The sequence below is a fragment of the Trematomus bernacchii genome, unplaced genomic scaffold (assembly GCF_902827165.1).
Source record: "Trematomus bernacchii unplaced genomic scaffold, fTreBer1.1, whole genome shotgun sequence".
Lineage (NCBI taxonomy): Eukaryota > Metazoa > Chordata > Actinopteri > Perciformes > Nototheniidae > Trematomus > Trematomus bernacchii.
Genome location: NW_022987646.1, coordinates 1,326,687 through 1,340,218, shown reverse-complemented (window position 1 = coordinate 1,340,218; position 13,532 = coordinate 1,326,687). Strand labels below are relative to the sequence as shown.

General features: G+C 41.9%; 4 protein-coding genes across 14 annotated transcripts in view; all 4 read right to left on the bottom strand.

Moving 5' to 3' along the window:
* LOC117485400 (protocadherin gamma-C5-like) overlaps positions 1–13,532 on the bottom strand; it is a 243,915-nt gene that overhangs the window by 81,054 nt on the left and 149,329 nt on the right. For 2 of the 11 annotated variants that reach the window (XM_034133954.1, XM_034133955.1), the window contains exon 1: positions 10,165–12,546. The exons of the other annotated variants lie outside the window; for them this stretch is intronic. In XM_034133954.1, the coding sequence (XP_033989845.1) occupies positions 10,165–12,546 (2,382 nt within the window). Of the gene's footprint in view, positions 1–10,164; positions 12,547–13,532 lie in introns of those variants that run through there. 11 annotated transcript variants of the gene reach the window in all.
* LOC117485447 (protocadherin beta-16-like) lies at positions 47–2,728 on the bottom strand. The gene is made up of 2 exons (XM_034134003.1): positions 328–2,728; positions 47–54 (listed from the first exon to the last, which is right to left on the bottom strand). The coding sequence occupies exons 1-2, from the start codon at positions 2,720–2,722 to the stop codon at positions 47–49; spliced, it is 2,403 nt and encodes an 800-aa protein (XP_033989894.1). The 5' UTR covers positions 2,723–2,728.
* LOC117485413 (protocadherin gamma-A10-like) lies at positions 3,882–6,332 on the bottom strand. Its single transcript, XM_034133970.1, has one exon. The coding sequence runs from the start codon at positions 6,315–6,317 to the stop codon at positions 3,882–3,884; it is 2,436 nt and encodes an 811-aa protein (XP_033989861.1). The 5' UTR covers positions 6,318–6,332.
* On the bottom strand, positions 6,666–9,514 carry LOC117485446 (protocadherin gamma-A7-like). The gene is made up of 3 exons (XM_034134002.1): positions 9,363–9,514; positions 7,038–8,032; positions 6,666–6,671 (listed from the first exon to the last, which is right to left on the bottom strand). Exons 1-3 carry the CDS (start codon positions 9,385–9,387, stop codon positions 6,666–6,668), a joined length of 1,026 nt encoding a protein of 341 aa, XP_033989893.1. The 5' UTR covers positions 9,388–9,514.

Sequence of the window (13,532 nt, the reverse complement as noted above, 5' to 3'; positions counted from 1 at the left end):
TTCTTCAATATATATTGTTTGATAATAATGTCCTAAAGTGATATTGTCACATATCTGAACGAAAAATGATCAAATTAGTGTGTTTGAAGAATAGTCTTCAGGAATAGGAGGTATAGGCGAAACGAAAATCAGCACATGGGTACTCTACTGTTGTCAGCGTTAAGTCTCACTGTCCATGGTGCTGAGTAAACATGTGGTAATAACTTAATCTCTCAGGCTTTGAATAACTTTCTCTTTTGAGATGCTACTGAGAGCAACCAAGTAAATGCAATGCATGCAATAAAATGATTGTGAAGTTCTTAAAAGGGGAATTATTGTGATAGGTACAGTTTCTAACCTCTAGAGGAGAGTCTGGTTCATCCAGGATGCTCTTTTCACTCTGTATCCGCTGCATAGTCCCTGTAGAACTGGGGTCCATTATCAGCACGTTCTGACTCCGGGCTGTGCCGAACTTACAGTCACTCTTTCTGGAGTCAGTCGTCCTGCACACCTCGTAGTTGTACACGTGTTGGAGAGTCCCTGTCCCCAAAGTGTCTGAGTAACGTGGAGGATAATATGGAATCACAGGGAGATTGGAGTGAAACATGATGCGAGACTGTCTCCACCTGTAGATCTTCACTGATATAATAACCACTAAACACGTGATGAAGAGGAAGCACACTACAGCCAGAGCCAGCACTAAGTAAAAAGTCAGGTTGTCATTGTACTCCTTGTCCTGTGTAAAGTCAGTGAACTCAGACAGCACTTCCGGGAAGCTGTCCGCCACCACCACGTTAACAATGACTGTAGCTGAACGAGAGGGCTGCCCGTTGTCCTCCACTATAACAGTCAGTCTTTGTTTCACAGCATCTTTATCAGTCACCTGGCGGATAGTCCTTATTTCTCCATTCTGTAAGCCCACTTCAAACAGCGCCCTGTCTGTGGCTTTCTGCAGTTTATAGGAGAGCCAGGCATTCTGTCCAGAGTCCACATCAACAGCCACCACTTTAGTGACCAGGTAGCCCACATCTGCTGAACGAGGCACCATCTCAGCCACCAGAGAGCCACCAGTCTGGACTGGGTACAGGACCTGAGGAGGGTTGTCGTTCTGGTCCTGGATCAGTATTTTCACAGTCACATTGCTACTCAGAGGAGGAGAGCCTCCATCCTGCACTTTGACCCGGAAGTGGAAGTCTTTGATCTGCTCGTAGTCAAAAGAGTGCACTGCATGGATGACTCCACTATCAGCACTAATGGACACATATGAGGAGACTGGCACTCCGTTAACAGAGGAGTCCTCCAGGATGTAAGAAACACGGGCATTCTGGTTCCAGTCAGCGTCTCTGGCTCTAACTGTGAATATAGAGAGGCCTGGTGTGTTGTTTTCTACAATGTAGGCCTCATATGAGCTGCTCTCAAAGACAGGCGCGTTATCATTCACATCAGAGATCTGTAAGGTGAGAGTGACGCTGCTGGAGAGGGAGGGCACTCCCTCATCAGAGCACGTCACTGTTATATTATACTCAGAGGATCTCTCTCTGTCCAGTTCACTATCTGTCACTAAACTATAAAAATTGTTGTTTGATGTTTTTAAAGTGAATGGCACATTTTCGCCGATTAAGCATCGAACGTTTCCGTTTTCTCCCGAGTCTAAGTCCTCAATATTTATCATTGTAACGACTGTATTGAGTTCGGCATCCTCTGATATCACATTTGACTTCGACATTATGTTAATTTCAGGCTTGTTGTCATTTACATCTTGCACATCAACAATTAATTTGCAAGAATCTGTGAGTCCTCCCTCGTCACTAGCAAGTAAATTCATTTGAAAGTGTCTTGACTTTTCAAAGTCAATATTTCCGATCAATGAAACTTCGCCGTTTTGCTCATTCACCTCAAATACCTTCCTTACATTTTCCAACGTATTTGTGATTGAATAAATGATTCTTCCATTAGAACCCTGATCTGCATCTGAAGCTGTGACAGTGGCAACAACTGTGCCTTTAGGTGAGTTTTCAGTTACTGCAGACTTGTATGTGGGCTGTGTAAAAACGGGGGCATTATCATTAGCATCTAAAACTGTAATAATAATCAGCATTGTTCCTGACATCTGCGGCTCTCCTCCGTCCACAGCCGTTAACACAAGAGATATCTGCTCTAGTTTCTCTCTGTCTAAAGGCTTCTGTAGCACCATCTCGACGTTTTTATTCCCATCTGCGTTATTGTGGATTTTCAGAGCAAAATTATCCGTTGGTTTTAATTCGTATCTTTGAACACCATTATTTCCAACATCAAGATCAACAGCTCGTTCAAGCACGAATTTTGCCCCGATCACCGCGGACTCACTTATTTTAAATGTCATTTCGTTTTTTTCAAAGGTTGGTGCGTTATCATTGATATCTGTTATCTGTACAGTAACACTGTAAAACTCCATAGGATTTTCCAAAATAATCTGAAAATGTAAAGCGCAAAGTGCGGTCTCTGTACACAGCACCTCTCTGTCGATTCTCTGTTTCACGAGAAGGACTCCTCTTTCTGTGTTCAGCTCGATGTACTCATCGCTATTCCTCGTATAGATCTTAGCTTTGCCTGATATCAAACGCTTTTTATCCAAACCCAAATCTTGCGCTATATTGCCCACTAAAAAGCTTTTTGCCATTTCCTCCGGAATGGAGTAGCTGACCTGCCCGAAAACATATTCGAGGGAAAGGACAGAAATAAACAGCAGTACTTGCCGATTCATTGTTCTATCCGTTTTGTTCCACAGTGTTGCTTATATCCATACAAAAAACAGAGACTCTCAGATTCCAATGTCAAATCTCAAAAGAAAAGCAGCATATCCAAATCATTTAAAGCAAACGGCTTGCAAACAAAAATCTCTCCTTTTATATTTCAAAAGAATATCTCCAAAACGGAATCCTCCGTGTTTGTCCGTCGTGATCTCTTTGTACTGTGACGCTGTTACATGGGAGGTGCTGATACAACGTGCTGTAACCACCAACCCTCTGGTCAACAGCGGCCCTAAGAGTCCATACTGGAAAACTGCAGAACACCGACTAAAATTCAGCTCAGGAGAACACACTGCACTGCATCCGGAAATCGAACTACAATGGGTCTACTTTAGTTATACAGCATCTTTGATTTAACCAACGACAACAAACACATATCATGAGAATGCATCATGTGCACCGTTTATGGTAGTTCAATAATATATTTGAAGAAGAAGGATGCAAAATAAAGGATGGACATCGTGTCTATCATGAAACATCTATGTTTCAGAGATTGGGGTAAATCTAAAATCTAAATGAAAGATCAAAAGGGAAAATGATTTCTCTAAATAATGATAACTGAACAATAACACGAAGAACAAACAACAAGACCGACGATAAAAATGTGGAAACAGCCACTGACAGAGGATAAACATGCGGGTGAACTGTGTATGTCGCTGTCCGCAGTGCTGACACAAACCACCTTCAAATTATGGAAAAGTTCCAAGACTGCTCAAGCTGTTTTCAAATATGAGATGCCTCAGGGATGACATATCTAGAAACTATCAATACAATTTTTCATTGCAATAATTCTTCTTGAGAGTTTATCCCTCGACTACCAATAATACTACAACGAGGCTACTAATGTTACTGCTGATTATGGAAATTGTATTATTATTATTGCTATTATAAAACAAATATAACCAGAACCTAACACATCGTTTCCTTCAAGGACATGGGTTGAAGATGTAATGTATAGGGCCATTTATTTTGGGGAATAATCATGTGAATCCCAAATTGTCGGTCACTGAGGGCAACATTGCAAATAACGTGGTACGAGCATTTGTTTGTTACTCAAAGGGAAAATAGTGCAATTAATGACATTTAAATAATACATTAGACACTGAAACGGTATTAAATCAGTCTAACCTCTAGAGGAGAGTCCGGTTCATCCAGGATGCTCTTTTCACTCTGTATCCGCTGCATCGTCCCTGTAGAACTGGGGTCCATTATCAGCACGTTCTGACTCCGGGCTGTGCCAAACTTACAGTCACTCTTTCTGGAGTCAGTCGTCCTGCACACCTCATAGTTGTACACGTGTTGGAGAGTCCCTGTCCCCAAAGTGTCTGAGTAACGTGGAGGATAATATGGAATCACAGGGAGATTGGAGTGAAACATGATGCGAGACTGTCTCCACCTGTAGATCTTCACTGATATAATAACCACTAAACACATGATGAAGAGGAAAGACACTACAGCCAGAGCCAGCACTAAGTAAAAAGTCAGGTTGTCATTGTACTCCTTGTCCTGTGTAAAGTCAGTGAACTCAGACAGCACTTCCGGGAAGCTGTCAGCCACCACCACGTTAACAATGACTGTAGCTGAACGAGAGGGCTGCCCGTTGTCCTCCACTATAACAGTCAGTCTTTGTTTCACAGCATCTTTATCAGTCACCTGGCGGATAGTCCTTATTTCTCCATTCTGTAAGCCCACTTCAAACAGCGCCCTGTCTGTGGCTTTCTGCAGTTTATAGGAGAGCCAGGCATTCTGTCCAGAGTCCACATCAACAGCCACCACTTTAGTGACCAGGTAGCCCACATCTGCTGATCGAGGCACCATCTCAGCCACCAGAGAGCCACCAGTCTGGACTGGGTACAGGATCTGAGGGGGGTTGTCGTTCTGGTCCTGGATCAGTATTTTAACTGTGGTCACTGAACTCAGAGGAGGGGATCCAGCATCGCGAGCAGTTATGTTAAATTCAAACCACTTGATCTGCTCATAATCAAAGGACCTCACTGCATGAATGACCCCATTTTCTGAATTGACTGAGACTAACGAAGTCACAGCTGCCCCATTAATCTCTTTCTCCTCCAGAAAGTAAGACACACGAGCGTTTTGACCCCAGTCTGCATCACTAGCACTCAGAGTAAAAACAGAAAACCCCGGAGAGTTATTCTCCGGTAAAGTCTTACTGTATTCTGATTGATCAAATATGGGCGGGCTGTCATTCACATCAGAAACTTTTATATTTATGTTTTTACTGCTGGTCAGAGGCGGGGAGCCTTGGTCAGAGACGGTGATGGTGATATTATATTCCGGAATACTTTCTCTGTCTAAGTAGTCTTCAGTTACTAAAGTATAATATCCTGTTAATGAAGACTCCATTTTGAAAGGTATATCAGAGTTTATTGAGCACTTTACAACACCGTTACCATCAGAGTCTTCATCATCAACATTAATAACAGCTATAGTTGTACCTGGAGGAGAATCCTCAGATATAGAGTTAGAAAATGACATCAGCTGAATTGTAGGAACGTTGTCATTCTCATCAATAATTTGAATAACAACTTTGCACGTATCTGAATATCCACCGTGGTCACTAGCCTGAACGTTTAATTGATAAGTCTTAGATTTTTCAAAATCCAGATTGCCTGCAACTTTAATTTCTCCTGTTTTAATATTTACGTCAAAAAGCTTTTTCGCTTCTTTGGCGAGATGAGGGATGGAATAAGTTACTTCACCATTGACTCCTTTATCTGAATCAGTTGCACTCACAGAGGTAACCACTGTTCCTGTAGGAGAGTTTTCATTGACTTCTGCTTTATAAACAGGCTGGCTGCACACTGGCGCATTATCGTTAGCATCCAGCACAGTGATGTGAATGCGCACTGTCCCTGATCTGTGTGGCTCCCCTCCATCTGAAGCAATCAGCACGAGATGGTGAGTCTCCTCTTTCTCCCGGTCTAACGGGGTTTGTAAAACCATTTCGATGAATTGTACTCCATCAGGCTGGATCTGCACTTCCAATTTGAAGTGAACCGAGGGTTTAAGTATGTATTTTTGAATGTCATTTATTCCAACATCCGGGTCGTCAGCACTAACCAAAGAGAAGCGTGTGCCCGCTGCAGCATTTTCTACAATTTTTAAATTGATATCTTCCTTTGGAAACGACGGACTGTTATCATTTATATCTATAACCTCCACTGTTACACGGTAAAGCTGGATTGGGTTTTCTAAAATGAGCTCGAAACTGAAGCTACAGGGCGTCGTCTTTCCACACAGCTCTTCTCGGTCGATTCGTTCTTTAATAACAAGGCTGCCTTTATCTCGGTTTAAATCAACGTACTGTCGGCTTCCTTTGGTAATAATACGAGCTTTACCTGATATGAGCCTCGTCACATCCAAACCTAAATCTCTAGCGATGTTTCCAACAAAAGAGCCTTCTGCCTGCTCTTCCGGTACGGAGTACCGAGCCTGTCCAGCTACTGAGCTCAGCTCGAACAGACAAAGAGTCACAAACAGTGCTTGCCATCGGCCTCTGCGCGCGGGTATCCACAAACAAGCCATCATAAATCCAGAGGAACAGACGCAGAAATCCCTTTCAATGCAAAACTGATGTGAATAAATCCATGAATTGAATAGTAACTCTGTTTTCAGCAGAAATGTCCACGATAAATGCTGCTCTTTAAATCCTCACAGGCCACATCGTCTTCTCTCTAAGCAGCAAAAAACTGAATGGGAATAAAGGGGTGGACCACTGCACTGCTTATTTTGACAGTAGGTCAGTGATGTATCAAGAGCGGCGCTCAGAGCCCATCCACGGTAATGTATGTGGTGGTTTAAATATTATGAACAGTTTTAATATTATAATACAATCGTTTGGATGCATATCGATATATAATGGGATGGTTTCTGACTTTAGACCTCAAAAAACACAAACATATTAATAACAACAACACAACAAATTATAATTCCAACAACCTAACTGGTAAGGTAAATGTATATTTGGAAATGCTGAGAGACGTTCCCATTGCTGCTGTTATTATTATTATTATTATTATTATTTTATTATTATTATATAGCCAATATATTCAGCATGAAAAAAAGGTGACATTTAAGGAAGTTGAAGCTCTTCGGAACAGAAAGCTTTTTCACTAAAAGAGAAGCTGTCCACCATATGGTGCTGAAACTGACCGCTTGCCCCTGTTCTCAAAAATAAACTGTAACCAAATACTATTTATCCAGATAAACTATATTCAAGAAGTAAAGACTTTGCACATTGCACCTCACCTCTAGAGGAGAGTCAGGTTCATCCAGGATGCTCTTTTCACTCTGTATCCGCTGCATCGTCCCTGTAGAACTGGGGTCCATTATCAGCACGTTCTGACTACCAGCTCCGCCGAACTTACAGTCACTCTTTCTGGAGTCAGTCGTCCTGCACACCTCGTAATTGTACACGTGTTGGAGAGTCCCTGTCCCCAAAGTGTCTGAGTAACGTGGAGGATAATATGGAATCACAGGGAGATTGGAGTGAAACATGATGCGAGACTGTCTCCACCTGTAGATCTTCACTGATATGATAACCACTAAACACGTGATGAAGAGGAAGGACACTACAGCCAGAGCCAGCACTAAGTAAAAAGTCAGGTTGTCATTGTACTCCTTGTCCTGTGTAAAGTCAGTGAACTCAGACAGCACTTCCGGGAAGCTGTCCGCCACCACCACGTTAACAATGACTGTAGCTGAACGAGAGGGCTGCCCGTTGTCCTCCACTATAACAGTCAGTCTTTGTTTCACAGCATCTTTATCAGTCACCTGGCGGATAGTCCTTATTTCTCCATTCTGTAAGCCCACTTCAAACAGCGCCCTGTCTGTGGCTTTCTGCAGTTTATAGGAGAGCCAGGCATTCTGTCCAGAGTCCACATCAACAGCCACCACTTTAGTGACCAGATAGCCCACACCTGCTGATCGAGGCACCATCTCAGCCACCAGAGAGCCACCAGTCTGGACTGGGTACAGGACCTGAGGAGGGTTGTCGTTCTGGTCCTGGATCAGTATTTTCACAGTCACATTGCTACTCAGTGGAGGAGAGCCTCCGTCCTGTGCTTTGACCCGGAAGTGGAAGTCTTTGATCTGCTCGTAGTCAAAAGAGCGCACTGCATGGATGACTCCACTATCAGCACTAACAGACACATAAGAGGAGACTTGCACTCCGTTAGCAGAGGAGTCCTCCAGGATGTAAGAAACACGGGCATTCTGGTTCCAGTCAGCGTCTCTGGCTCTCACTGTGAATATAGAGAGGCCTGGTTTGTTGTTTTCTACAATGTAGGCCTCATATGAGCTGCTCTCAAAGACAGGCGAGTTATCATTCACATCAGAGATCTGTAAGGTGAGAGTGACGCTGCTGGAGAGGGAGGGCACTCCCTCATCAGAGCACGTCACTGTTATATTATACTGAGAAGCTATCTCTCTGTCTAAAGAGACCTCTGTAACTAAAGTATAAAATCCATTTAATGTAGATTGTATTTTGAAGGGAATGTTAGCATCTATATTACACTCTACCTCTCCATTATTCTCTGAATCTGGATCATTTACACTTAACATAGCTATAACAGTATTAGGAGGTGAGTCCTCGAATACCGTCTCTGATTTAGAAACAATGTTCATGTAAGGATTGTTGTCATTTATATCAATAACATCTAGTAATACTTTAGTGGAATCAGAGAGTCCCCCACTGTCTACAACTTCAACATCCATTTCATAAATCTTGGCTTTTTCATAATCTATTTCACCAATTAGCACAATTTCACCAGTTTTTGAATTAATCCTAAACATTTCAGATAAAACACTTTGACTGGTAGATATCAAATATGACACTTCTCTGTTTGAGCCGATGTCTTTATCTGAAGCACTTACAGTCGTTACGCTGGTGCCTTTAGGAGAATTTTCTAGTATTTTTGCTCTATACAGAGGTTTAGCGAATGTAGGTGCGTTGTCATTTGCATCTAATACATTTACAAATATCTGCATTGTCCCTGACAACTGCGGCTCTCCTCCATCTATAGCGGTTAACAAAAGTGAAATATGTTCCTGCTTTTCTCTGTCTAGAGGCTTCTGTAAAACCATCTCGACCTTCTTACTTCCCCCTGCCTGAATTCCAGGTTTTAATACAAAGTTATCAGAAGGAGTAAGTGAGTATCGTTGTAAGCTATTCATTCCATTGTCAGAATCAACTGCTTTTTCTAATACAAATTTCGATCCTATGACAGCGGACTCACTGATTTCAAATCGTTTTTCTGCATTTGTAAAACTGGGGGTATTATCATTTATGTCGGTGATCTCCACTGTTACACGAAACATTTCCATTGGATTTTCCAGAATTAACTGGAAATGTAAAGCACAAGGCGTCGTCTCTCCGCACAAAGCCTCTCTGTCTATTCTCTCCTGAATGAGAAGGACTCCTCTTTCTTTATTCAGCCCGATGTATTCTACGCTGCCTCCTGTATAGACACGAGCTTTACCTGATTTCAGCCTTTTAAGATCTAAACCTAAATCCTGGGCTATGTTACCAACGACAGAGCCTTTCGACATTTCTTCGGGGATGGAATAACTGACCTGCCCGATCACGTAGCTGAGGCATAGCAGCGAGAGAAACAACAGTACTTGCCGTCTCATTGTTCTGCCTGGAATCGTTTCCTGCACCGTTAAAACAAATACATCCCGATTCAGTCAATGCCAAAGTAGAAATCAAGAAAAACCGTCCACACTCCAACTTTAGTAGGAAAAACAAAGCATCCAGAGATGTAAATCCTCTCAGGGCTCCCTATAAGCGCAGACTGTTTGTTCCGTCTTTCTCCGGTTGAGACACCCGTGTAATATACACGAATGGGCAGGACAGACAGAAAAAGATAAGCTCCAATACGCAACACGCTTGCCAATAGCGACCCTCTGAGTTGAAAATACAAACTACAACAAGTGATATGAAACAACACCAGTGTAATGCAGAGTTACACTGATGATCAAGAGGATGTAAAATCAGAAAAAAACCTTGCCATTTACTTGGCATAATGATATTTTCCAATATATATTGTTTGATAATAATTACCTGAAGTGATATTTTCACATATTTGAATGAAAAATGAATACATTATCTTTTTTTAACCAAAGTGTACACGAATAGGAGGTATGCAGCATAGGCTAAACGAGAAAACAGCACATGGGTACTATACTGTTGTCAGCGTTAAGTCTCACTGTCCATGGTGCTGAGTAAACATGTGGTAATAACTTAACATCTCAGGCTTTAATTAACTTTCTCTTTTTAGTTGCTACTGAGAGCCACCAAGTGAGTGAAATGCATGCAATAGAACAATGTTTAAGTTCTTAAAAGGGATATATTATGATATGTACAGTTTCTAACCTCTAGGGGAGAGTCTGGTTCATCCAGGATGCTCTTTTCACTCTGTATCCGCTGCATCGTCCCTGTAGAACTGGGGTCCATTATCAGCACGTTCTGACTGGCTCTGCCGAACTTACAGTCACTCTTTCTGGAGTCAGTCGTCCTGCACACCTCGTAATTGTACACGTGTTGGAGAGTCCCTGTCCCCAAAGTGTCTGAGTAACGTGGAGGATAATATGGAATCACAGGGAGATTGGAGTGACACATGATGCGAGACTGTCTCCACCTGTAGATCTTCACTGATATAATAACCACTAAACACGTGATGAAGAGGAAGGACACTACAGCCAGAGCCAGCACTAAGTAAAAAGTCAGGTTGTCATTGTACTCCTTGTCCTGTGTAAAGTCAGTGAACTCAGACAGCACTTCCGGGAAGCTGTCCGCCACCACCACGTTAACAATGACTGTAGCTGAACGAGAGGGCTGCCCGTTGTCCTCCACTATAACAGTCAGTCTTTGTTTCACAGCATCTTTATCAGTCACCTGGCGGATAGTCCTTATTTCTCCATTCTGTAAGCCCACTTCAAACAGCGCCCTGTCTGTGGCTTTCTGCAGTTTATAGGAGAGCCAGGCATTCTGTCCAGAGTCCACATCAACAGCCACCACTTTAGTGACCAGATAGCCCACATCTGCTGAACGAGGCACCATCTCAGCCACCAGAGAGCCACCAGTCTGGACTGGGTACAGGACCTGAGGAGGGTTGTCGTTCTGGTCCTGGATCAGTATTTTCACAGTCACATTGCTACTAAGTGGAGGAGAGCCTCCATCCTGTGCTTTGACCCGGAAGTGGAAGTCTTTGATCTGCTCGTAGTCAAAAGAGCGCACTGCATGGATGACTCCACTATCAGCACTAACAGACACATAAGAGGAGACTGGCACTCCGTTAGCAGAGGAGTCCTCCAGGATGTAGGAAACACGGGCATTCTGGTTCCAGTCAGCGTCTCTGGCTCTCACTGTGAATATAGAGAGGCCTGGTGTGTTGTTTTCTACAATATAGGCCTCATATGAGCTGCTCTCAAAGACAGGCGCGTTATCATTCACATCAGAGATCTGTAAGGTGAGAGTGACGCTGCTGGAAAGGGAGGGCACTCCCTCATCAGAGCACGTCACTGTTATATTATACTCAGAGGATCTCTCTCTGTCTAACTCACTATCTGTAACTAATCTATAAAAATCATTAGCGGATGTCTTTAAAGTGAATGGTATATTTTCGTTTATAAAACATTGCACTTTTCCGTTTTCTCCAGTGTCTTTGTCGTCAATATTTATCATTGTAACGACTGTGTCGAGTTTGGCATCCTCCGATATCACATTTGACTTCGACATTATGTTAATGTCTGGCTTATTGTCATTTACATCTTGCACGTCGACAACTAATTTACAAGAATCTGTGAGTCCTCCCTCGTCACTAGCACGTAGATTTATTTGAAAATGTCGCGATTCTTCAAAATCGATATTCCCAATTAAAGTAACATCTCCAGTTTCCTTGTTTATGTTAAACATTTTTCTGACATCGTCTAACGTATTTGTAATTGAATAAGCTATTTTACCATTAGAACCGTGATCTGCATCTGAAGCTGTGACAGTGGCAACAACTGTGCCTTTAGGTGAGTTTTCAGTAATTGTAGCCTTGTATGTGGGCTGTGTAAAAACGGGGGCATTATCATTGACGTCTAAAACTGTAATAACAATCAGCATTGTCCCTGACATCTGAGGCTCTCCTCCATCTACAGCTGTTAACACAAGAGATATCTGCTCTTGTTTCTCTCTGTCTAAAGGCTTCTGTAGCACCATCTCAACGTTTTTATTCCCATCTGCGTTATTGTAGAGTTTCAGAGCAAAATTATCCGTTGGTTTTAATTCGTATCTTTGAAGATCATTAAGTCCAACATCAAGATCAACAGCTCTTTCCAGCACGAATTTTGCTCCGGTGATTGCTGACTCGCTGATTTTGAATTGGATTTCCCTTTCTTCAAAGGTGGGTGCATTATCATTGACGTCTGTTATTTGAACAATAACACTGTAAAACTCCATAGGATTCTCCAAAATAATCTGAAAATGTAAAGCACAAGGCGTCGTCTGTCTGCAGAGAGCCTCTCTGTCGATTCTCTGTTTGACGAGGAGGATTCCTCTTTCTCTGTTCAGCTCGATGTACTCGTCGCTGTCTCGGGTATAAATTCGAGCTTTACCAGAAGTCAAACGTTTGCTTTCCAAACCTAAATCTTGTGCTATGTTGCCTACTAAAGAGCCTTTTGCCATTTCCTCCGGTATTGTGTAGCTCACCTGCCCAATAACCGAGCCGAGCGAAAGGAGGGAGATGAACAACAGCACTTCTCCTTTCATTGTTCAATCCTTGGTTTTTTTCAGCAAAATTCCACAGTTTGGGTAAATATCCAACCAATTACAATCCACTCCAATGTCGAACGACAATTTCAAAGCTAAATACTCCACACAGTAAATAGAAAAGTCTACAATATCGTCTTGAGTTTTTTGATATTCAACACATCCCGAGTCAGTTGTCTTGCCGTCGTGTTCTCTCTTCTTTATGATGATGTTACATGGGAGGTGCTGCTACAGACCTACTCTCAGCCGTACACACTCTAGTCAACAGCGGCCCTAAGAGTCCACCATGGAATACTGCAGCAAACCAACATCAACCAATCTGCCCAGCAGACTTATTGGAAATGTTTGATTTGAAATGAGGTAAGTTACATAAATGGTCACATAAAAACATTTTTATGGTCAAGATATCTCTCTTTTGTTTGACTCTTTAGCAATATAACTATGTTCCAGAAAACATAAACTACATCTGAAATAAACTGTAAATGTAAAACAAATAGATTTGATTGAAATCAATACTCACATAATCAAATAATGTAAAATAAAGGAATGGAGGGGGAAAAGCTGAAACCAAAAAAGTCGCTGTCCAGGGCACTGAAATGATTAAAGTCTAAAAACAGCCAACATTGCTGGCAAGCACAAGTCCTTTCATGCAGATACAAGTAATGCAAGTACCATGTGAGAATAATGATGTCAATGATTTGTATAAAAATATATTTATTGATGTATATTATGAGAACATGCCATCAATAAAAAACATGCCATCAATAAAAAACTTGTTCTGTCTGCTCAATATGAACACAAATTAATTTAAATATCTTAAAATAAAAACAGCCAGTCAATCAAATACTGAGAACAATCCTTCTCCAAAGCTATACTACTGACTCTAATATAAGTGCAGATAACGACATATCCAGTTACCAATATTTTTAATTAAATGTTATACAATAGAACTATAATATAATAGAGGGAACCTTTGACATGAACTT